The sequence below is a fragment of the Heloderma suspectum genome, chromosome 7 (genome assembly GCF_057233095.1).
Source record: "Heloderma suspectum isolate Gila_16-S chromosome 7, 16-S_ref, whole genome shotgun sequence".
NCBI lineage: Eukaryota > Metazoa > Chordata > Lepidosauria > Squamata > Helodermatidae > Heloderma > Heloderma suspectum.
In genome coordinates, this window is record NC_139464.1 from 52,779,042 (window position 1) to 52,803,087 (window position 24,046).

A 24,046-nucleotide genomic window follows, 5' to 3' on the forward strand; every position below is an offset into this window, starting at 1 on the left:
GCACTCAGAATTATAGTGAGATCTGCCTGTAAGAAATCCAAGATTGCCTTTATATTCTTACCCCCCATGGAGCCCTCCCTGAACCTCTGCACACCTATACCTTGTTTGTGGACCCCCTTCAAAAGGGCAAGATTAGAAGAACTTTCTCTGAGTACGCTAGTTGCCCCAATCACTGCTGCTAAGCCTCCATGAAATCAGTCAAAAATGTTCCAGCTGAGAAATAATAGACTCTGAAGCTGGGATGACCCTACCACTGGGAAGTATTTTAACTTCCCTGAATGAATGTTGATCAGTTCTGGAAACCATGGTCACCTGGGACAGTGAACTGCCATGAGGATTATTTCTATAACTAAGTCCCAATTCCTTTAAAGAACTCATGGAAACAGAGGAAGTCAAAGGAAGGCTCAAAGCAAGCCAGTCAGCCATCTTGTCTCAAGTGCTGTTTGTGCCTATGGCACCTAGGAAAGGTGTCTTGAGATGTATCTTTGGACCTGGATGTTCTTAGGAGTAGAAAACATGTCCAATGCCAGATACCCACAACAATGAACCAGTCGCTGTAATACTGAAGGATGTAGACTCTGAGTCCTGCATTGAGATTCTGCTAAGCCTGTCTGCCAGTTCCTTGACTGAACCAGTAGATGCTCTATTTTAATGGACAAGACTCTTCTGCAGTTGCAACCAGTTTGTCCTCTGCTGAAACTCTGATTGAGACCAGGTTCTCTAAATCAAGGGCTCCCAAACTGAACATGCTAGTATCTCTAATAATCACAATCTTCCTGGGCACAGTGAGACTGAGATATAAACAACTCAGCTTTTGTGGTGCTAGCCACAGGCCAGGGAGACTAATAGATTCTTTGAGAGATCCACCCATAAGATTGGCTATCTGCTCCTGGAATGGTAGCAACATCTTTAGAGCTCTGGGATAAAAAAAATATAACCACTCTTCCTGGTCCTTGCAGAAAACCATCAGACACAGAAACTGAGACTCTTTTGCTCCCTCTATCTCACTCATCAACCACATCCCTTTCCAGGATAATGTGATGCTGCTCTTCCAAGAGGAAAGATCAGAACTGCACCAAGTTCAGAATCTTCACATAATTCAGGGATGGCTCAGCTCCAAGTAAGCTCTTTTCCAGGTTGACATCACATTCATCAGCTCTCAAAACTAAATATCATATTGGTGTGCCATTAGAGATGGGGCAAATACTCAAATTGGAGGGCTGAAATGTGAATTCTCCCTGCTAAAAACTGTAACCCATTTCAGACTGATAAAGACCCATGCCTACATCGATCCAGTAAAAGAGTCACAACTGCACTCCACTTGTGTCAATTATTCCTCCCCCTTTTAGAAAAAAAGACCACCACTTACTTTTTGCAAAGTATGTGGAAGGGAAGAGATAACCAGTATTTCAGAGTACCCTGGATCACAGACAAACCTTAAAATGTTTTGAGCATCCTCAGATGCTCATGTTCTGTGAGGAGAGAGATGTCAGAGAAATCTAAAATGACTTCAAACGACTTTGGATTTTTATTAAGCTGACCTGCAGATTCTGCAGCAATCCAGCTTTTTCCAAGTTATGCAGATTCTGCACACTTGTGGAAGGGGGGGATTAGCACAATTTCAAAAACGGGGGGGGGGATCGGCACAAGTGTACAAATAGGAAATTCTCATACATCCCTAAAAAAAATCAAATTCTGTCAATGAGCGGACAACAGAATGAAAGTTATCTGACAATTTGCAAAACACAGATGGAATAGATTTAACAAAATCCGCACATCCCTATATCACGATCATCTTTGGGGGTTGGACTCGATGGCCTTGTAGGCCCCTTCTAACCCTACTATTCTATGATTCTATGATTCTCTGGACAGAGATGATGAAAAATCCCATGATTTCAGCAGAAAATAACAGTTCTACAGGAATCATACAATTTGTAGTCTCTTCCATCTGTGCATCTCAGACCATGACTCCCTCAATGGTGGCTATTCCTCACACACACACACTCTTCACAAAGGTAAGGGGGGATATTTGTGAAGCAGGGGCCACATCTGCTTTTTGAGATCATTTCCTTTTGAGTGCTCTCAAAGTCCCTCGGCAATTTCCAAATACGCATGAAGAATTACAGCAAAACCGAGCTGATTTTCGAGGTGAACAACAAGACAGATATTCATCTATCTCTATGTGACATACAGACCTTTCCATAATTTGCACATAAAAGAACTTTTGTTTGCCACAGGGTTTACCATAGAAACAACCCACATAGAAAACATTTTCTCCAGAAAGTTACAAAATATTCTTTAAGTTAACAGACCAATGAAATAGACGCAGCAGTAGGTATTAACTTAGTAACCAATTTACATTAAATGATCACTGAAAAAGTTAACATGTTGTTCAACTCTTATATGTGTTACATTTACCTTGAGAATCCTTCCTTCAATACATTTACTTGCATTCCGACAAATCTCAGAAACAAAGTATTGATACAATGTGAATAGTGGCAAAATCTGCAAAAAAGTAAGACTTCTATAAATTTTTTTTAATTTATACATTGATTTGCCACTTTTCTCTAGCGTGCTCACTACTGGAATATGCTGAAGATTTTGAAGAACTGTGGATACAAAATTCAATACACTGAAGATGCAATCCAAGTTTGGTGGATTGTACTGTGTATGCTTTCACTGATGCAGCTGAATTTCCAGTCAGGTGCAGGTTGCTAAGCCTGGCAATTCACCCTGAAAAGTGTCTAAGGGCACAATCCTATACACACCAACCTCAGAGCCCTGAAACTGCGCTCCCCTGTACCTCCGCCTCGTAGCTGGCATGATTCTCTTCACACCAGCTATGTCTCCATGCTCAGAAACGGAGTGCAGAGATGTGAAAAGGGGACAGTCCCAGGGGTGGGGTGGGGAGGGGAGGAGACAGCAGAAGCTGCTTTATGCAGCTTTCTATGTGCATCCCAGCCTCCTTCCCTCCCCCTCCCTGAAGCCATGCCTAGATGGCAGAAATCGTCCATCTAGGGAAGCTGTAATCTAGTTGGTATAGGAAACTAACCTTCCTTCCAAAACCCTGCATCTATTGCTTCCTCATGATTTCCCTCATCTCTAGAAGCTGGAAGCTGACAAAGCAGAGGGAAGGTTTCTTCTAATTATGTAGAAAGGTCCACAGTATGATACTATTTTATCGTTTTTGTACCGACAATTTCAGGAAGAGCAAGTATGTGACTTGGCTTGTTCACTCGAGCCATCATGATTCCTTGACTGGAGGAACTCCTAGCATTGTGTACCTCCTCTCTGCTAGTGGCACATTAAAATCTGACTGATGTGGATTAACCTGAGAACTTAATATTCACTGAGAATCAGAGCTAGTGAATGTAAAAATGTGCCTTGAAGTATTGGGCGATACATATATACATACATACATTGTGAACCACCCAGAGCTTCGGCTATTGGGCGGTATAGAAATGAAATAAATAAAAATAAAAATAAATACATACATACATACATACACACACACACCGCACCATCACCACCATCATCTATACACCTATGCATATTCAGTTGGTATTAAGACACCTATGCATATTTAGTTGGTAGTAAGACACGCTGCACTCAGTGGGACTTGCCTCCAAGAGTTTATCCATAGGATCTGGTGCTTAATTAAACAAGATTAATAACTCTGACCGTATGCCTCCCCTGTAAAGTCTAAGGACGGAGAATCAGATTCAACAAATTTAGATACTACGGGTTGTATCCAGTGTTGTCTGCCTGCTGGCAAGACAGAACCTGCAGAATGGATTTCCCCTTCCCTGTGGAGCAACCCCCATGCCCCCAAATTTGCTTTGGAGGGTGGGGGCATGCTCTGGACCAGATGGGGGCATGGGGGGATACAGGGGAGAGGAAAGCAAGGGGAAGTACCACTGCACGGGCCAAAGTCTGCTCATGCAACATAGGATTAAGTTCAATGTCTATGGAAAAAATTACAAATGAATTACACACATTTCAGTAGTACTTACTATTAGATTTTGCTTGTTACAATGCAATTCATATATGATGAAACTCAAACTTGCAACAACAGTGGCGATATCCGCTCTGTAGTAATCCACAAATATATCAATGCCAGGAATTAATATATCTGTTTCATATTGTGCAAAGTCACAATCAGCTTTAGGATGTGGTAGTGAAGCTCTAAACAGGGACTAAACATTATAGAAGCATTACTATCTTCAAATGTTATACATGAGTTTCAATTATAAGTTATAATTTATTATTACTAGCTAGATCTGAAATGAGATATAAGGCCTTAAGTGGCTAACAGACTAGAATAAATAACTGGAATATCTGGATTGCCTTTCTACTTCTGCCATGCTATTACATGCCACTCTATACAACTAGGAACTTGTTCATTTGATGCTATTATAGCTCAAGATACTGGGTCAATCATATTCTCATTTATTATTATTATTATTATATTTATATCCCGCCTTTCCCCCAAAATTGGGACTCAAGGCGGCTTTACAACATTAAAAACGTGTACAGTTAAAACATATAAATAGAAATATACAAAAGTTAAAAATATAATTAAATCATCAATAATATTAAAATTGTATAAAATATCAGAATTTAAAAAACAGCAGTATAAACAATAATAACAATCCATCATATTCTCACAGGTCCAGACTATCTAGCTCCAAAGGCCTGCCGGAACAAAAAAAAAATTGCCTGCTTGCAGAAACATACCAAGGAGTGTGCCACTCTCGCCTCCCTGGGAAGGGAGTTCCAGAGCCTTGCAGATTATTAATTATAATGAAATTAATAACAAATAAAATACTTGGCCAGCCTCTTGCTTCTGAAAGAGGAATATCCTAAGGATGCAATATTTAGTTGGACTGAAGTACTGACTGTTGGCTGAGCCTTGTTCTGGATTCTGTCCTTGAAGGCCAAAAGAACCAGTATGAGTATTTATACTTATAGAGGACTCATCCATTGACCAAGTTCTCTGCAATACTAACTCCTGAGGTAGGTTCCCCAGCCAAAGACGTTAACACTGAACATAAGAATTCTCTGCAACTCTTTAAAGAACACACCTGGACAGTCTACCCAGTTCCAACCACCCATCTAGGGCCTTTATCACCTTCCTGGAAATGGAAGATGTGCATCTGAGTCACTAACCATAGATGAAAAAAACAGTAACAGCCTCTACATAGGTTGTGTGTGAAACTTGCTCATTCCACAATATCCTGACATGACACCAGACACTCCAAAGAAGGAGGCTTCTCATGTACAGATCCCCCCTACTGGACAAGGAACTATACATGTGAAAGCAAGCAAAGGGCTGATCAGATGGTCCACATTATCACTTTGATACTGCAGATCACCTGTTTGTGGGGTGGGGACTGATTCCAGGATCCTTTCCCCTCTAAGAGAGGCATGGTCAACATGCAGCCCCTGAGAGCCCCCAGCCGCTCTGGTCATGTCTATATTTTAAAAATGTAAATTAATAAAAAATTTAAAAATGGGGAAATGGGGGTGAGTTCACACTTTGCTGCCAAAATTCATCAACAAACTGCTTTGGGGGCTTAGAATGAAAAAGATCTCTTGTTCTTTTACTTCCTCATTTCCCTCAACCCCCAATATTCAGCGGTGTGGTGGCGGTGGTGGTGGTGGCAGGACTGTGGCCCACGACAGGTTGGGGGCTATTTGCTCCCAGATTGCCCACCCCTGCTCTAATAGGTGATTAGCACTGTCAATTGGCACATCTGTTGAATATGTGCATACAAACAATAGCAGACTGGTCACAAAGGTGTTTGGATTAGAATTATGATGTCTGTGGCTTGATCTGTAATAATCAGCACCAGGCTGTTGATGATGATGAGCAACATTTTTACCCCACTCTTCAGCTGAAAAATGCTCCCAGAACAGCTTACAATGATTAATATTAAAGACAGTATCTGTTCTTTGACAGAAAAGTATTTCACTATTCTCCATAACAAATAAGTTATATATACTTATAATGAACATTACTAAGTATAATCATATCTATCTGTATTTAATTCATTCTGTTGTGGTATAATCTTCCATTTGCCATTTAATACCAAAATAGTTTAGATATTGCTATCTACTTATTGAGTATGAAAATCTTGACAATAGCTTTCATCAGTCACTAGATATGGTCTAAATTAAAACATATTAATTACCTTGAAGAGAACAGCAGATAAAATACAAGCTTTGGTTCTTAATTTCACATCATATAACAGTATGTGCCTATGTGCAAAGAAAACAAAGAAGTAAAAATAATATAGCCTTAAGTCAACCAAAATGTAATACTTCTTTGAACTTGAAAATAAAGATACTTCTCTACAGATTTTATCATATAATGACCAGTCAATACATTTTATCCATATCATTTTGTTTATAGTCATTAAGATATCTGAATGCATTATATATAAATTTGGGAATGCCAGCTCTTGACTATGATTAGCATTTGATTCATGGAAGACCAGTAACTGTCCTTCAGGGTCCTGTTGTGTGTGGGTCAAAGGGTTGGGGAAAAGCATAACACTCTTCCTCTCACTGCCACTTTAAGACACAGCAGCATCCTTTCCTGTTTCCTTTTCCATTCATGCTGGCTGGACTTGGGAAGGGTTAGGTTGGAAAGAGGGACGAAGGGGAAATCAGGTGTATGGTTGGTGGGCAACCATGTAAACATCCTTTATTACTTCCAGATTATTAGGAGCATTAAGAGATGTGTGTGAGTAGTTGCCATGCAGCCCTACACTGGATTCCTCCAATTGCCCCCTTCCACCCCATCCTTTCCAGTTTAATTTTTATCAGACCAGATCCCATGAATGCAAATGGAAGCCATTGCCACCATGACCCCAGTAGCATTACCTTCAGCTTCTCTACCTAGTAAATGTATTACTACTTCAACGTGTAAGCAGTAGTAGAAGTAGTGGCACATTTATTATTTCAACATGTGAAGTGTTTATAATTCTGATAATAAGTACAGAATTTTAAGTTACAATAACATAATTAGGAGTATAATAGTAATTCCTATTGGTGGAGTAATATGGTTGTATAACGCTAATTCCTATTGGGTCTCCTTTTGGGTAACCTCACCTAGCGACATGGGGAAAGGATGCAACACATGGGAATCCTCTTGTTGGACTCAATTCTATGCATGTAAAAAGAGAATTGCACAGAGTTTTAAAAAAAAATTGCATTAAACACAGCAGCAGTTAGAGAGGTGGCACACAGGGGAAAAAGAAAGAATCCACCTAATAGTGCCATAGGTATCCAATGCCCTAGTCAACATAAGACTCAAGGTGGAGATGGAGGCAGATGGAGCCTAGAATCAACACTATGAAGCCTAATCTCTGCATTGCTGCTAGGTTTTATTCTGGTTGTACTGGTATATTGTGGTTTTAAGCTTTCATATTTTACATTGTGTTATGCTGGGTGTTGTGGTTTTAATTTTTGTGAACTGACCAGACAGCTTCGGCTATTGGGCGGTGTAGAAATGAAATGAAATACATAAATAAGTGAGTGACTGGGAGTGCCTAGCTGCTGAAGTCAGTACCCACACCTCAAGCCAATCTGCAGCCACACCTGCGGAGTGTTAACTCTAGCTATCTCCTATCTCCTCTTCCCCCTCAGTCACCACTCAGCAGCAGTGGACTCTTCTTGCCTCTTCCCTCTTAGTCCATTACCTCACTGGCTGATACTGATTCAGTAATCTGTGCTGAATCAGATCTATGTGACTTCTTGTTGTTCAGTCGTTAAGTTGTGTCCGACTCTTCATGACCCCATGGACCATAGCACGCCAGGCCTTCCTGTCATCCGCTCTCTCCCGGAGTGTGCTCAGGTTCATTGCATCGGTGATGCTATCTAGCCATCTCACCCTCTGCCGTCCCCTTCTCCTTTTGCCTTCAATCTTTCCCAGCATCAGGGTCTTTTCCAGGGAGTTTTCTCTTCGTGTTAGGTGGCCAAAATATCTGAGCTTCAGCTTCAGTATCTGTCCTTCCAATGAGCAGTCAGCATTGATTTCCTTTAGGATGGACTGATTTGAGCTCCTTGCAGTCCAGGGGACTCGTAAGAGTCTTCTCCAGCACCACAGTTCGAAAGCATCAATTCTTCGGCACTCAGCCTTCCTTATGGTCCAGCTCTCACAGCCATTTCCCATACTGGGAAAACCATAGCTTTGATTAGACGGACCTTTGTCGGCAAAGTGATGTCTCTGCTTTTTACTATGCTGTCTAGGTGTGCCATAGCTTTCCTCCCAAGGAGCAAGCGTCTTTTAATTTCATGGCTACAGTCACCATCTGCGGTGATCTTGGAGCCCAAGAAAATAAAATCTGTCACTGCTTCCATTTCTTCCCCATCTATATGCCAGGAAGTGATGGGGCCAGATGCCATGATCTTCGTTTTTTTAATGTTGAGTTTCAAACCAGCTTTTGCACTCTCCACTTTCACCCTCAACAACAGGCTCTTTAGATCCTCTTCGCTTTCTGCCATTAGGGTGGTATCGTCTGCGTATCTGAGGTTGTTGATAATTCCCCCAGCAATCTTAATTCCGACCTGTGATTCATCCAACCCGGCGTTTCTCATGATGTACTCTGCATATAAGTTAAATAAGCAGGGTGACAATACGCAGCCTTGTTGTACTCCTTTCCCAATTTGGAACCACTCAGTTGTTCCATGTCCGGTTCTTACTGTTGCTTCTTGACCCTCGTACAGGTTTCTCAGGAGACAGGTAAGGTGGTCTGGTACTCCCATCACTTTCAGAATTTGCCAGTTTGTTGTGATCCACACAATCAAAGGCTTTAGCGTACTCAATGAAGCAGAAATAGAAGTTTATCTGGAATTCTCTTGCTTTCTCCATGATCCAGCAAATGTTGGTGATTTGATCTCTAGTTCCTCTGCTTCTTCGAAACCCAGCTTGTACTTCCGGTAGTTCTTGGTTCACATACTGCTGAAGCCTAGCTTGTAGGATTTTGAGCATAACCTTGCTGGCATGTGAAATGAGCGCCACTGTACGGTAGTTTGAACACTCTTTGGCATTGCTCTTCTTTGGAATTGGAATGTAAACTGACCTTTTCCAGTCTTGTGGCCACTGCTGAGTGTTCCAAATTTGTTGGCATATTGAATGCAGCACTTTAACAGAATCACCTTTTAGGATCTTAATAGCTCAGCTGGAATACTGTCATCTCTGCTAGCTTTGTTGTTAGTAATGCTTCCTAAGGCCCACTTGACTTCACTCTCGAGGATGTCCGGCTCAAGTTCAGTGACCGCACTATCATGGCTATCAGGGACATTCAGATCTTTCCTGTATAGTTCTTCTGTGTATTCTTGCCACCTCTTCTTAATCTCATCTGCTTCTGTTAGGTCCCTGCCTTCTTTGTCCTTTATCATGCCCGTCTTTGCACAAAACATTCCCTTGAGATCTCCGACTGTCTTGAAGAGATCTCTAGTCTTTCCCATTCTGTTGTTTTCCTCGATTTCTTTGCATTGTTCATTTAAGAAGGCCTTCTTGTCTCTCCTTGCTATTCTCTGGAACTCTGCATTCAGTTGGATATATATTCCCCTTTCTCCCTTGCTTTTTGCTTCCCTTCTTTCTTCAGCTACTTGTAAAGCCTCATCAGACAGCCACTTTGCTTTCTTGCATTTCTTCTTCTTTGGGATGGATTGAGTTGCTGCCTCCTGAACAATGTTACGGACCTCCGTCCATAGTTCCTCAGGCACTCTATCAGGTCTAATACTTTAAATCTATTCATCACCTCCACTGTGTATTCAGAAGGGATATGATTTAGGTCATACCTGAATGGTTTAGTGGTTTTCCCTACATTCTTCAATTTAAGCCGAAATTTTGAATAAGAAGCTCATGATCTGAGTCACAGGCAGCTCCAGGTCTTGTTTTCACTGACTGTATAGAGCTTCTCCATCTTTGGCTGCAAAATGCATAATCAATCTGATTTTGATATTGACCATCTGGTGATGTCCATGTGTAGAATCACCTCTTGTGCTATTGGAAAAGTGTTTGCTATGATCAGCGTGTTCTCTTGGCAAAACTCTATTAGCTTTTGTCCTGCTTCATTTTGTATACCAAGGCCATGCTTGCCTGTTATCCTGGTTATTTCTTGACTTCCTACTTTAGCATTCCAATCCCCTATGATGAAGAGGACATATTTTTTTGGTTATATAGAACCGATCAACCTCAGCTTCTTCGGCCTCAGTGGTTGGGGCATAGACTTGAATTACTGTGATGTTGAATGGTTGGCCTTGGATTCGTACTGAGATCATTCTATCAGTATTCTATGTGACTATCCCTTAGCAAATGTTGGATGCTTTGTTAGCAGCAATCTTCTGGTACAGACGGGGGATTAACATACCCCTCTCCTTCTCTGTGGAGTTAATCCACCAAAACAAAGCTCACTGTATTATCCATTTGATGAGCACATGCAGCAGCCCATTGCTGTGCATGAAGATCTTTGGATCTGAGGCCAAAGTGGTCAAAAGAAGCTACTACTATAAATTAATTTTATTTGGTAGTTTATTTTTGTTTATATATTTATTTATAAGATGCCTATAAAACAAATTATCCAGGCACTATCCAATTTTAAAATACAACAGAATTAAAAACAAAGTCTAAAAACACAATACAATATCAAACTAACACAATAAAAATGCAAAAGCACATACAAAGGCTGCATAATAAAAAATACAGTGGGCAATATTCAACACTGCCAGTCCACTTACACTACTGATGTACCACTAACATGAATGACCTCTAGCAGTACACCAAGAACGTACAGTGGCATGCTGAGTTTTCTGGAGAAACCTGCCACATCAGCTTCTGTACCAGCTCATGCACTAGGGGTCGTTTACACTAGCAGTATATCAGTAGCATAAGCAGCAAGGTAATGTTGGATACTGTCCACTATAAATCTAACCTGATAAGACCAACCAAGAAAAAAAACAGGTTAAAAACCACCAACATTTAGCAGGGATTAAAAAAGCAAAGATTTCAAAGGCCTGGAAGAACAAAAAGGTCTTAACCAGGCAACGGAAGGAAAACAATGTTAGCACAGAAGCAAATTTCCTGGGAAAAGCGTTCCATAACTGGGGGAGCACCAGTGCTGATTATGTATTAACTGCTGATTATATTGATTCAAATTAACAATTAAATACTTAAGCATCATACTGCTTTTTCATCTATTGAGCATTTAATAAGTATCAGGGATCTGACCACCAATGTGTAATTTGTACCATCTTGTTCAGTTACATAAATCTTGTTCCAGAATGTATGGATGTATGATGGTATTCTTACCATCCTTCAAGAAGCTCAGGGTGACATACAGGCTGGTGAGTTATGTGTGACTGCAGTCTGTTTCAACTTGCTTTTTTGATAATAAATAAAAGCACCATTTGGTGGGAAAGCAGGATACAATATTAACAAATAAACATGCAAATATTTCATTTATTTCTTCCCTGGGAATGTATATAACATTTAAATGATAGCACACAATAATGGCAGTTTATAAGCTTGCTTTGATGAACATGCCGTATGAATGCAACCTAAGGCATGACTGTATGATTTTTGCATGTATTTTTGATTTGATTTAAAAAAAAAAAAACTTCAGTAACACTGGAAGTAATCCACTCTTAACAAATGATATATCCATGAATTTATTAATGTTAATTTTTGCAAAAAGCCTTTGAGTCACTGGCTGAGATTAAATTATAGATGAGTAAATTGATAAAACACTCACCGAGCTATTTTCGCTGCTAAGGTTGCTCCTTGTAAGCAACCCCAAATTCCAGCCCGAGAAACAAATTTCTCACAATAACCTTGAGTTCTATTTGCCAAGTTGCCAGTGGCATTCTCTGACAAGCCATCTAACTCTTGCCAGTGATTAAGTGCATCAACTATTTTGACAGCTCCATCGAGGCCTTGACACCAGCATTTGAAAGCAGCTCTGTAATACATTAAACTATACGTTACAGTGCTGCCACTTATTACAAGGGGGGATAAAAGACAATGGGTTGGATCCAGACTTAAGCATGGACAACTAGGCTCGTGGAAGCCGACTTCCCTTTCCCCTCCTTCCCATGGCAGCCTGTCCAGCTCCCTGAAAATACTACACAGAGAGTCAGGTGACCCTGTAGGGTGAGCTGTGGGTTGGGTGGGGCGGAGGGGAGGGGAGGGGAGGAGGAAGGATTCTCAAATAACAGGCTGAGGTACTTTTCATGAGTGGAGCCCTTTTTATCACAGAAGGCAGATCCTAGATTCAACCCATTATTTAATTTTGCATCATATCCTCAAGTGCAGAAGTAATGGGCTCAGAAAATGTGGTGTGAATTGCAGAAACTGGACAATTATACACAGAAGGCAGAGAAAACAATCCTATGCCCCCTAGTCCTGGGGGGACATAGGATTGTTCAGTTTCTAGGACCTGAGATAGGAATCAGGGCTCCAACCTTGGAGCTCAGAAACCTCACTCCCCACCCTCTCATAGCTGGTGCAGTTCTCTCCACACTTGGCTACGTCTCAGAAACACAGCATGGAAATGGGAAAAAGGGGCAGTCCTGGGGGAAAGGAGAGGAGACGACCACGGAAGCTGCTTTATGCAGCTTTCTATCCAGTCTTCAGGCTCCTTCCTTCCCCCTTCCCGAAGCTGCGGCTAGACAGGCAAAATTACCCATCTAGTCAAAATGCAGGGCATTGTGATACCTTACGTGCTCCAGCCACCCTGCATAGGATAGTGAGCACCCTCTGATTTTGGAGACTGGTGTCTATCTGGATAGGATTGCACTCTAAGTTAACAGAACTTAACCTAGGCTGTCTGGAATGATTAAATACAGCATTCTCTGGTCTCTAAACAAACTGAAAAGGGTGAAATGGGTCAAAAATCACTTTTGCTTTTCTTTTCTTCATGGAAAGAGTGAGGAATTCTGTATAATGACTGGTTCCTTAGAGAGAAGGACTCTAACCAAAAGTCTGGACCCACTCCTCCTCCCACTTTAAAATGGTCCCTGAAAGCTAGAGGAAGTAAAAAGGGTAGAACAAGAGGTGGAAGAAACCAACCCACCCCATCTTAGAATAGAACAGAATAAGTTCTATTATTCTTATTCTGCTTGTCACATTGAGATACACACTCAAAGATACGAGCTTAGCTTAATCAAAACTGTAACATTTGTAGGGTCACTGCTGGATTTACTAGATAAACTCCCATCACTTTAGCTAGCAGCCTTTAACAATGCATTTCACTAATTATGCATTAAACTGAGAATTTAAGACAGCTATCATTTTGTAGTTGCTGCACTATAGATACCTTTTGTTTCCTGTATAAAAGTGAAGATTTCCAAGTTCATGCAATGCCTGCACCTTGAGGCCTTGCTGGTTATTTGTCTGAAGAGCTTCTGTTTTTCACCAGTTTGAAGGGAAAACATTAATTCATTTAGTACTGAATACATGTCTGCAAATAAACTTATATGAGTTCATAATGTAATAAATCATTATCTTAAATAATATTTTACTACTTATATTTATTAGCAATTTTGGATTTTATTTTTATGGTGTAAAACAAATAGGACTTGCAACAAAATGTTGCACTGTAGAGTTCTCCTGTTCAGGGTTCCAGGCAGGGCAACCAATTACACACACACAGGGCAATATCCAATGTAAGTCCTACTTAGAATCAATTTAATCTGATTAATTTCAATGGGACTGTAAGTAGGACTTACACTGGATTTTACTCACAGTACCAATTTTCCAGGTTCCACCCCCAAAAGACACTCAGCATTCCATGTCCACTGAGAACGCTGTTTGGGTTTTCTCCCTACTTGGCATTTTCCCCAAAAAAGATTTTTTTGTATTTCTGCAAACTTTAGGGTTCCCCCATGAAAGGCAGTTAACTTCCCTCTTATTTCTCACTGACCCCATTTTGACTGCAATCTGTTGGCACTCATTAAGCTATTAGAGGAAGTGATTTGTATGAACCTACTGGGAGCAAGTGTGGTATAGTGGTAGAGTGCTGGACTGGGACTCAGGAGATCCCAGTTCTAGTCCCCACATGGCCATGAAGTTCTGGGTGACTTTGAGTCAGTCACTGACTCTCTGCCTAACCCACCTCACAGGCTTGTTGTGAGGATAAAATGGAGAGAAGGACGATGTAAACTGCCTTGGGTTCCTTGCAAGAGGAAAGAAGGCAGGATAAATGTAATAGTAATAATAATAATGACAAGGATAATGATGTCATTTTAGTATTTTTATTAGAGATATAAAAGCAAGAATGTAAGCTATCAATATGATTTGTTGCAGGATGGAGTTGAGAGTAAAGGGGCTATCATTACATGCATATGACAACTCTAAAATTCATAGTCTGCTTAACTAACTTAGAAAGGGAGCATAAGAAACAAAAAGAATGCAGTCATTTTAGAACAATTTAGTGACTGTGTTTATTATTTATTTATTTGTATTTCTATCTCACCCTTCCTCACAAGGGGCCTAGGACAACTAAAAACCCATATATAACAACACAGGCCTGGATCTACCTTTCATTCAAAAATTCCTCAGCTATAGAAGTTTCCCAAACAGGGCTCCACACAGGTCCAGAGGCCATATGTGTGACGATGAACCAACAAAAAAAGAACACAGACCTTTTCTATGGTAAATCCACATGTTCTACAATAGAGAGAATGTGTGGATATACACCCACTTCCACCAAGAGGAAGCCTAAAGCAGAACTCCACAAAGAGAGCCTTGGGGACACATACTTGTATGTACATATTATCAGGCTGCGGAGCAGAAAGAGAAGAGAAACAGGACCTCCTGAGAGACCAGCTCCTTTTGGCTGCTTCTTTCCCTGAACTGTTTCCATTCCAAAGATCTTATAAGAATTAGAACAGATACCCAACTTTGCTTTTTTTCCCCTCGTCTATCCTTATCCTTTTTCCCTTTTGCATCATGTCTTTTAGACTGTAAACTTGAGGGCAGAGAATGTCTTTTTATTGATCTATAAGCCATCAAAGAAGATTGGGGGGGGGCTGAAAAGTGGGGTAAAAATGCTTTACACACAGTCAGGGCTAGAAATATCAGAACAAGGATAACTGTTTTGGCAGTTGGCCTCTGTACACCACCACAATGAAGTTGAAAGGAAACACACCCAGATGGGAGCGAAGTCAGGACTGTCAGCTGTAATTCAAGGGGTTTGACAAAAGAGGGGCACTAACCATTCAGGAAGGACAGCCAGTGGCATACACATACCCATCGTTGGTGGCTCATAAGTAATGGAACAAACCAACATCATTTCAAACTTAAGGATCGCCTTTAATACCTGGATGAAAATCCTTCGCAGTCAATGACTGCCTGAAGTCTGGAACCCATGGACATGACCAAATGCTGGGTTTCTTCCCTCGAGATGCTTTGCCAGGCCTTCACTGCAGCTGCCTTCAGCTGCTGCTTGTTTGTGGGTCTTTCTGCCTTCAGTCTCATCTTCAGTAAGTGAAAAGCATGCTCTATTGGGTTGAGAGCAGGTGACTGACTTGGCCAGTGAAGAACATCCCACTTCTTTGCCCTGAGAAACTCTTGGGTAGCTTTTGCTGTATGTTTTGGGTCATTATCCATCTGCAGTATGAAGCGGCGTCCTATCAGTTTGGCAGCATTCGACTGAATCTGAGCAGAAAGTATAGCCCTATACACTTCAGAATTCATCCTGCTGCTTTTATCAGCAGTCAGGTCATCAAGAAACACCAGTGACCCGGTTCCATTGGCAGCCATACATGCCTATGCCATAACACTGCCTCCACCATGTTTGACAGATGATTTGGATCATGAGCTGTTCCTTTCCTTCTCCATACTTTTCTCTTCCCATCATTCTGGGACGAGTTAATCTTGGTTTCATCAGTCCAAAGAATCTTATTCCAGAACTGGGCAGGCTTTTTTAGGTATTTGCTGGCAAAGGCTAATCTGGCCTGTCTGTTCTTGAGTATTACCACTGGTTTGCACCTTGTGAAGCCTCTGTATTTACATTCATAAAGCCGTCTCTTGACTGTAGATGTTGACAAGACATGCCTACCTCCCCAAGAGCATCCTTGACCTGGCTAGATGTTGTGAAAGAGTTCCTCTTCACCACAAGCAGAATTCTGCGGTCATCCCCTTTAGTTGTCTTCCGTGGTCTTCCAGGCTTTTTGCTGTTGCTGAGCTTGCCAGTTATTTCCTTCTTTTTCAGGATGTTCCAAACTGTTGCGCTGGCCACTCCCAATGTTTTTGCTATCTCTCTGATGGGTTTATTTTGTTTCCTCAGCCTAATGATGGCCTCCTTCACTTGCATGGACACCTCTTTGGACCTCATGTTGGGAGTTCCAGTGAACAGCTACCAAATGCAAATGTAACACTCAGAACCACCTCCAGGACTTTTATCTGCTTGATTGGTCATGGGGTACCCAGGAAACAGGTCACACCTGGCCATGCAGCTGCTTGTCAGCCATTCGTTCCATTACTTATGAGCCACCAACGAGGGGGGGGGAGTGTATGCCACTGGCTGTACTTCCTGAATGGTTAGTGACCCATTTTTGTCAAACCCCTTGAAGTCCTGACTTCGCTTCCATCTGGGTGTGTTTCCTTTCAACTTCAATGTGGTGGTGTACAGAGGCCAATTGCCAAAACAGTTATACTTGTTCCAATATTTCTGGCCCTGACTGTATATACATAAATAATATACATCAACTGTAAGAAAATATGGATTATAATCTTACCAAGCGTTCGCTCATATGAAGAGATAACTACTGACAGTTTTGACTGTGGAATGGAGTTGCTTTGAACCATACTGAGGCAACTAAAACTTTCTTCTGAAAGATCAGGTGGTTCTGGTTGATATGTCAATTCAGCTCCCATAATAAATCCTACTTTTCCATGTGAAGACATATATCTTCCTGTTGTATTTAATCTTCCAGTATACTCTAGATAAGAAAAGTGATTTATTGAATATATACTTTCCCATAGATTCTGATTCTGCACACTGAGGTGGAAATTTAACTGCAGAAGATTAGTTCAAAGGCTAATGCTCTGCTATTATGGAAAATATGCTAAATTCAGAAGAGCTCTGTACCCAGCCTAAAGAGCACCTAAGAATTCTGAATGTAGAATTAATATTAACTTGCCAGAGATATTCACACTTGAGGCAAAAACAACCAAGAGTCTCGCAACATCTGAATGACTAACACATTTATTCTGGCACAAGCTTTTTGTAGGCTATAGCCCACTTCATTAGATGCATGAAATCTTATCAAGCGTTTCAGGTACAGTAATATGGGGGGGGGGGTGATTTGGAAACAGTATGATCAGAAGGAAATTAAATGCAAAAAGCACTAACAACAATCATATTAACAGTCATTCACAAAACAGTTGCTACTGATAACACAAACATTGTGACACTAGGTAAGCCAACGAACAATGTAGTGTTATTTGTACAACGATGGCTGTCACTGTCAGTACCTTCTGCATTTAATTTCCTTCTGATCTCACTGTTTACAATTGTCTCCCTCCACCCACCCATATGTACTGTATATATATATACCAGAAACTCTCAATAACACTTCATGCATCTCATGAAATGGGCTATAGTAAATGATAGCTTTTGCCAAAATAAACTTGTTAGTCTTTAAGATGCCACAAGACTTTTTGTTGTTTTTCAGGCAATAGAATAATACAGCTACCCCTCTGGAAACACTTATGGCAGATGCAGAAATAATGTAACCCTAGTCCTTAACTAAGCTTAAGGAATTGGAAAATAACCATGAAATGATGCACTCCCATCCCACAATAAATCATAATAGTGTTATGTATATTAAGAAAAAATAGATTCACTTTCATTCAAGCAGATTTTTTTATTCAGCTTAATTCAAACAAACAAACATTTTCATCTCTGCTTTTTTCACTCTGTCCTTTTTAGCTAGCTATTTTTTCTAATCTTCGCCGACGTGAACTCAGGAGAAATAACAATTTCTCAGATAAAAAAGAAAAGATTAGAGGATGCTAGTTAATAAAGAGTAATTTGAAGAAACAAGAAAGGAATATTTCTAAAGCTCGAAAAGGTCAATATTATAACCAAGGTAGATAAATTCAAAGGCAAGGAAACAAATATTATTTCTGGGTCATTACTTGGACTTTGGAGATTTTAACAGTCCATTGTTAAAGAGCACTGATTCAAACACTCTTTTCAGATTCTTGAAGGCTCATGAGAAAAACCATATAAACATAGACAGAATTCAGACAGCAAGTAGGTTCTTTCACCAGAAACTCCTAACTCTTTCAGAACAGCATTGGTAAGCATCAATGTATCCTCCACATGATCCAACAAATAAGCTACTGTGCATAGCTTTTTTCCCTGCCCTCGCCCCTCCTCCCTCTACGGTCCTCCCGCTCAGCTGAGATGGTATCTCAGATTCCTTTGTGCTGGAAACCACTCCCTGCCCTCACACCGCCATTCCTCTCTCTGAGCTGCCCGAAGGAGCGAAAACCCCATTTGCACCAAAAAGGGGGTGGCATCTATAAACCCTTGGAAGTTTGCAGATCAGGACAAACTTCATACGTAGCTTCCCCTAATAGGGAGGCACCCAATGCACCATCAAAACCCTGCATCCCTTCCCCCCACCCCCATTCCTTTCCTTTTCCTCACTGGCAGTAGCATGCTTTTGATAGAGGCTCCTTTTCCCAGTGTGCACTATGTCACAGTAGTACTGTTTCACCCATTCACTATTTTGCAGTTGCACACTTGGAGACAGGGCGATTGGCACTACGCAGAGCAGCTCTTTCTTTTTACTTTTCAGTATGTAATGGTAGCACAGTCCCCCTATTTCATAGTTGCACACTTGGGAGATAGGGCAATCGGTGCTATACAAAGCAGCTCTTTGTTTTCACTTTGCACTATGTCATGGTAGTTCAGTACTGCTATTTCGGTTTTTCAGGGGCAGTTTAGAGCTTTTGTCACTGGCTATCTGAACCTGGCTGGTAGGCAGATCTCAGAAACAGAGATCTGCTGGCCGGAGCAGAGCGGCGGCAGCAGTTTTTACCAGTCTCGCCAAGCGGCTCTGTAAGCTATCTTTAAACCACTCTTTAAACCACTGTGGAGCACCAGACAACACGATAAGCCATGATGGTTTAAATAAATCTCATTGCAGACCATGACTTATCAGAGTGGCTTATTTTGGCTTAATAAGCCAGCCTGGCAGGGGAAAACCACTTGCAGATGACACGATAAGCCATGGTGGTTTATAAGCTACTGAGAGTAGCTTATAAACCACCATGGCTTATCGTGACGTGTGAACCCAGTCGCAGGCTCACAGTTCGGGTGTACTTCTGGATTCGGCCCTGAACCTGCATGGCCAGGTTTTGGCAGTGGCCAGGAGTACATTTGAGCAGCTGAGGGTACTGCACCAACTGTGCCTGTTCCTAGACATGTCTGATCTAGCCATAGTCATGCATGCATGCCATAGTTACATCCCTTTTTGACTATTATAGCGCTCTACATGGGGCTACCTTTGAAAACTGTTCAGAAATTTCAGCTGATCCAGTATGCAATAGCCATTACAGGGCCACTTACAGGGAGCATGTGACTCCCTTGTCACAACAGCTTCTCTGGTTATTGGTCTGTTTCCAGGCACAATTCAAAGTGCTGGTTATGATCTATAAAGCCCTATATGGCTTGGGACCAGGCTACCTGAAAGATGACCTTCTATTGTACAAGCCTGCCCTTAAGATCTTTGGGAGAGACGCTTCTTCCAATACCACCACCTTCAGAGGTGCATTTGGTGGCTGTAATGGCCCTAGGAGTGTAATCAAGTCACCTGTAGTTTTAGAGGGGCCTAAGGATCCATAATGCTTGGCTTAGGTTCATTATTGGGGCAATTTCCTTGACAGCGGGCCTCTGAGCATGTGAGATGAGTCAAAGGTCGATAGCGCAGTCTCAGCACATTCCATGCTAATGAAGGTTAGTATGTTATCAGGGCCTCGGATGTGCCTAGGAAGTGAGGCTATGTTTATGCCGAGTTACCGGTGGCTGTGCTGGGAAAGTTCTGATTGTTTTCCTTCTGAACAAGCGCTGTTAGTGTATGCTGGGAATGAACACTAATTAACGCTTGCTGCTGTCATGCTGCCTCACTGCTGACATGTATGGTAGAAAACCCATTTTACCCCATGGCTCTGGGTTCAGAGAAGCTGTCTGATCCAACCATTGGGTACGCCTGTGTGCTGTAAGTTACTCAATAAAGTACTCCTTGTAAGTAAACCTGGATCTGATTTATCACTATCTTGGCACATCTAAATTAAGAGGCCTACTGCAGGGGCAATACAGTGGCAACCTGAGAAAGGGCCTTCTTGAAGGCCGCTCCCAGACTATAGAACTCCCTGCCAAGGGAAGCTATGTTTGCTCTGTCTCTCTCTGTAGTCTTTCTGTTGGCAGGTAAAGACCTTTTCATTCAAGCTGGCCTTTGGCATGTAACTGGATCTTGTTAGGTTGGATGCTTTTTTATTCTGTTATTGCTGTGTTTTTATTGTATTTTAATACATTGTTTTATTATTGTCTTAATTGAGTTTACTTATGATTGTAAGCCACCATGAGTGCCATTTTTCTTAGTAGAAAGACAGGGCACAAATCAAATAATAAATAAACTCTAGCAAGGAGTCACCTTGTGTGTGAGCAAGGAATAATGAAAGCAATTTCCTGCTATATTTGAGGGATCTGCTGTGGTATTTTGATTTTTCCAGGCTTTCACAGAAACACTTCAGTGTATCTGCCACATCCAGAGGAACAGAAACCAGTGATCCTGTTTGATTCACATCTAAAATGAAGCAATAAACAGATTTAAAATAAAATATAGGTAATATTTTAATAAACTATAAAACTATGTTCAGATAATTTCTTAATTATAAGACCAAAATATTAAATGTTTCAATGTTCAAGTTTTACATTTGACAGCAAAAGCATGTAATTGTCAGGGTGGACACTGAGCCCATAGAATCCCAGAGTAGTTCTGATTCTGAGGAAGAGGAGCCGCTCCTGGGAGAGGAGCGCGCTCATCCTTCCCAGGGCCAACAGCTGACAGAGATTCCTCCCACCGGCATTCCTGGCATAGATAGCAGTCCCGGGAGTGAGAGAGCGCGGGAAGCTGACTTGCTGGATGCGCGACGCCGACGCAGGGAGTGGCGCCAAATGGAGGGCGCGGAAAGGAGGCGTAGTGCCCGGTTGGCGTGCAAACAATGGTTGCGCCCAGAGGATCCAAGGGAAAAGGGGAGGGACTCTCCCTAGCCCATAAATTCAGGGTCTGCCAGTGATTCTCCTTCAAACGGGGACCAACTGTTCCAACTTAGGGCATAGGTACTCTGCTGCTCATATCTAGCTGCTAACAGTACAGTTGTTAAGTTGTAAAAGAGGAATAAAGCTTTGAAAAGAATCCCTTTGTCTGTGTCTGGACTTGGCTACTGGATTAGACTGAGAGAGGCCTCCAAGGAGCCCTTGACAGTAATAGGCAGCAAGTACAATTGGCCATCATATATTGCATGTATTGGTGAAACGCACAACCTATTTCCTTGAATCAGCATTGAGACCTGTCAGGCTTTGTCCAAGCTCCGAGACAGGCCACAGCTGGAGAGTCCCATTTGCTGCAGGCAGACCAAGGGTCAGAAGCTCATGATATGGTTGACGATCACCAGATCAGCTTCCAAATCAGGCAGACAAGGAGGGCAAAGAAAGCCAAAGAAAGGGAACTTGTGTGGCTACTTAGGGGGATGATTTGTGCAGAATGAGGAACCAAGGAAAGTAACCAATGGCGGCTGTGCACATGCAGCTAGCTCTGCCAGCCCAGGTCTGCGTATGGCTGCCATGTAGTGCTTCTGGGGCCAAGTGCTGACATGAGTGAAAATGCTAGTTTCTGGAAGGGGCACGACCTGGCGGGGCTGGGTGTGCACATGGCTCCTACTGGATGCTACCCCAACGCTGGAACAGTTACATAGAGCCAGCCAGTCCCCTACTTGGATGGAGCCTCTCTTGCCATTAAATCAGTAGCACTTCAGCACAAGGAAGATCAAGCCAGTAACCCCTTCAGACTGTAAGCTGTCCTGGTGGTGCACAAAGTAAGGAGCCTGGGCCTTGCTGCCTAAGTCCCCAGGTTGAGTCTCCTGATGCCTTTCAAGACCAAATCCCAACTCCTGAATATTAATAGTCATTTGTGCCTTTACGCCACCTGTTTCAATAAGCACCTGCAAAATATCATGATAGAATTTCAAGAAGCTAATGTGGATGAAGGGGGTGCCTTCTAAACTGGATCAGGAGGAGCTGCAGAGGAGTGTGCTGCAGTCCATGCATTCTAGTCCAGAAAAACAAGTAGCGCAGAAGGTAGTCTCTTTGGTGAAAGGTTCCTGTAGCTCTACCAAATTGAAAACACCAAGATCCAGTGTCACAAAAAAGAAAAGAAAAAAAAAACAGAATAGAAAGCAGTAGGCTTCAATAAAGATATTCTCCTCTTCCTCACCAAAAAGAAGCAACAGCCCACAAACTCAGTGGATGCTTCCAAGATGCAATGAGTTACAGCAGCATTGTCCCAATATTAGAAGCATTCAGAGCCAAGTTGATGAACATTAGCAACGTAACATTTACATCACTATGGTTAATATGACTTGCATGTAATTGAAGCATGGCGTATTACTGCACAGGACAAAAATACCAGTAATCCAAAAGGATATGAACGGTAAAGCTTTTGAGAATAAATAGGACTTATATCACTATGTGCTCTGACCTGAACTATCAAAACGGTGCTCATCACTTGTTCCATTACATTTGGCAATAACATGCAGCTTCTTGGCAATAAAGTCTCTGCAGCGCACCTAAAAGATAATTATTCCCACATTGTCACATCTATTAACAACATTTTCAAACTAATCTGACTAAACTCAGGCTATTGTCAATATTTAGATACTTAAAATTTGACTTCTAAAAATGCTGAGAAATCACCAGGTGTGACTGAAAGATACTTTGGGTGTGCAAATAAATAATTAAAATCAATAGTAATTATCTTAAAGCACAATCCAAGGCATAAATCCCCAGAAGTAGGCCCCACTGTATACAATGGATCTTACTCCCAGGTAATTGTGCACAGGATTATAGCCTTAGTTATCCACTAGCCTTCCCACTTCCTGAATGTTCTGACACAGTTCTCCACCCAAAAAAATATCGAAATACATTAAAAAAATGAGAGAAAAGACATTTAAAAATGAGTATTTAAATAAATATTTAAATGTGAAATTTTGTGTATTGTTGTTTTTAATTGCAGATTAATGGAGAAAAGACCGTTGGTCATGTACCCATAAAAGGGATGTCTCTGTGCATGTAAAACAGTACATCAGGTGAGACTTATACACCACTTAGTGGTCAAAGGGAAAATCGCTGTTCCAAGTAAGTCCTTTAAGGGAGCAATCCTATGGCCGCTAGACAGCAGCTAAACGGCCATAGGATATCTGGTTTTCTGGGAACCGACCTCAGAACCTGCACTCCAAAGTTGGTTCCCGGAGAACCAACGACTTCTCCCCCGACTTCTGCATTGCCTCGGAGGCAGCATGGAACAGCCCTGTCCTCCGTGCTCGCAAGAAGAGCACAGAGTGGCCAAAAAGGGGCATGTTTGGGGGGCATTCCAGAGTGGAGAGGGCAGAAATGCCTGTACGACACATTCAATGTGTCTTATAGCAGCCTCCTTCCCCACTCAGCCCTCCTGCAGCTAGACAGCCACAATCGGCTGTCTAGCCGAAAATCAAGTCAGGAGGAGTGCGGTGGGTACAATCCCCTCCGTGCTTCTCCTGCCCTGCATTGGATAAGCGGTCACCTCCGAGTTCAGAGGCAGCTGCCCATCTGGATAGGACTGCGCCCTCACTTTCCCACCTTTGAAGCTGAGTTTCCAATGACAAGCTCAGGAAGCACTCAGTGAGAACAGCAAGACACAAACAAGAAAAACAGGACATCTCACAGACAGGGCTTGGAAAGAAACCAAATGTGACAAAATA

General features: G+C 41.8%; 1 protein-coding gene across 1 annotated transcript in view; it reads right to left on the reverse strand.

The window, feature by feature from the left end:
- CFAP54 (cilia and flagella associated protein 54) overlaps positions 1-24,046 on the reverse strand; it is a 202,841-nt gene that overhangs the window by 74,388 nt on the left and 104,407 nt on the right. Inside the window, exons 41-48 of the mRNA XM_084810218.1 lie at positions 22,789-22,876; positions 20,683-20,835; positions 16,753-16,956; positions 13,329-13,416; positions 11,766-11,972; positions 6,195-6,261; positions 4,014-4,196; positions 2,419-2,505 (exon numbers count right to left, since the gene is read on the reverse strand). Coding sequence (XP_084666344.1) covers positions 2,419-2,505; positions 4,014-4,196; positions 6,195-6,261; positions 11,766-11,972; positions 13,329-13,416; positions 16,753-16,956; positions 20,683-20,835; positions 22,789-22,876 — 1,077 coding nt within the window. The remainder of the gene's footprint in view (positions 1-2,418; positions 2,506-4,013; positions 4,197-6,194; positions 6,262-11,765; positions 11,973-13,328; positions 13,417-16,752; positions 16,957-20,682; positions 20,836-22,788; positions 22,877-24,046) is intronic.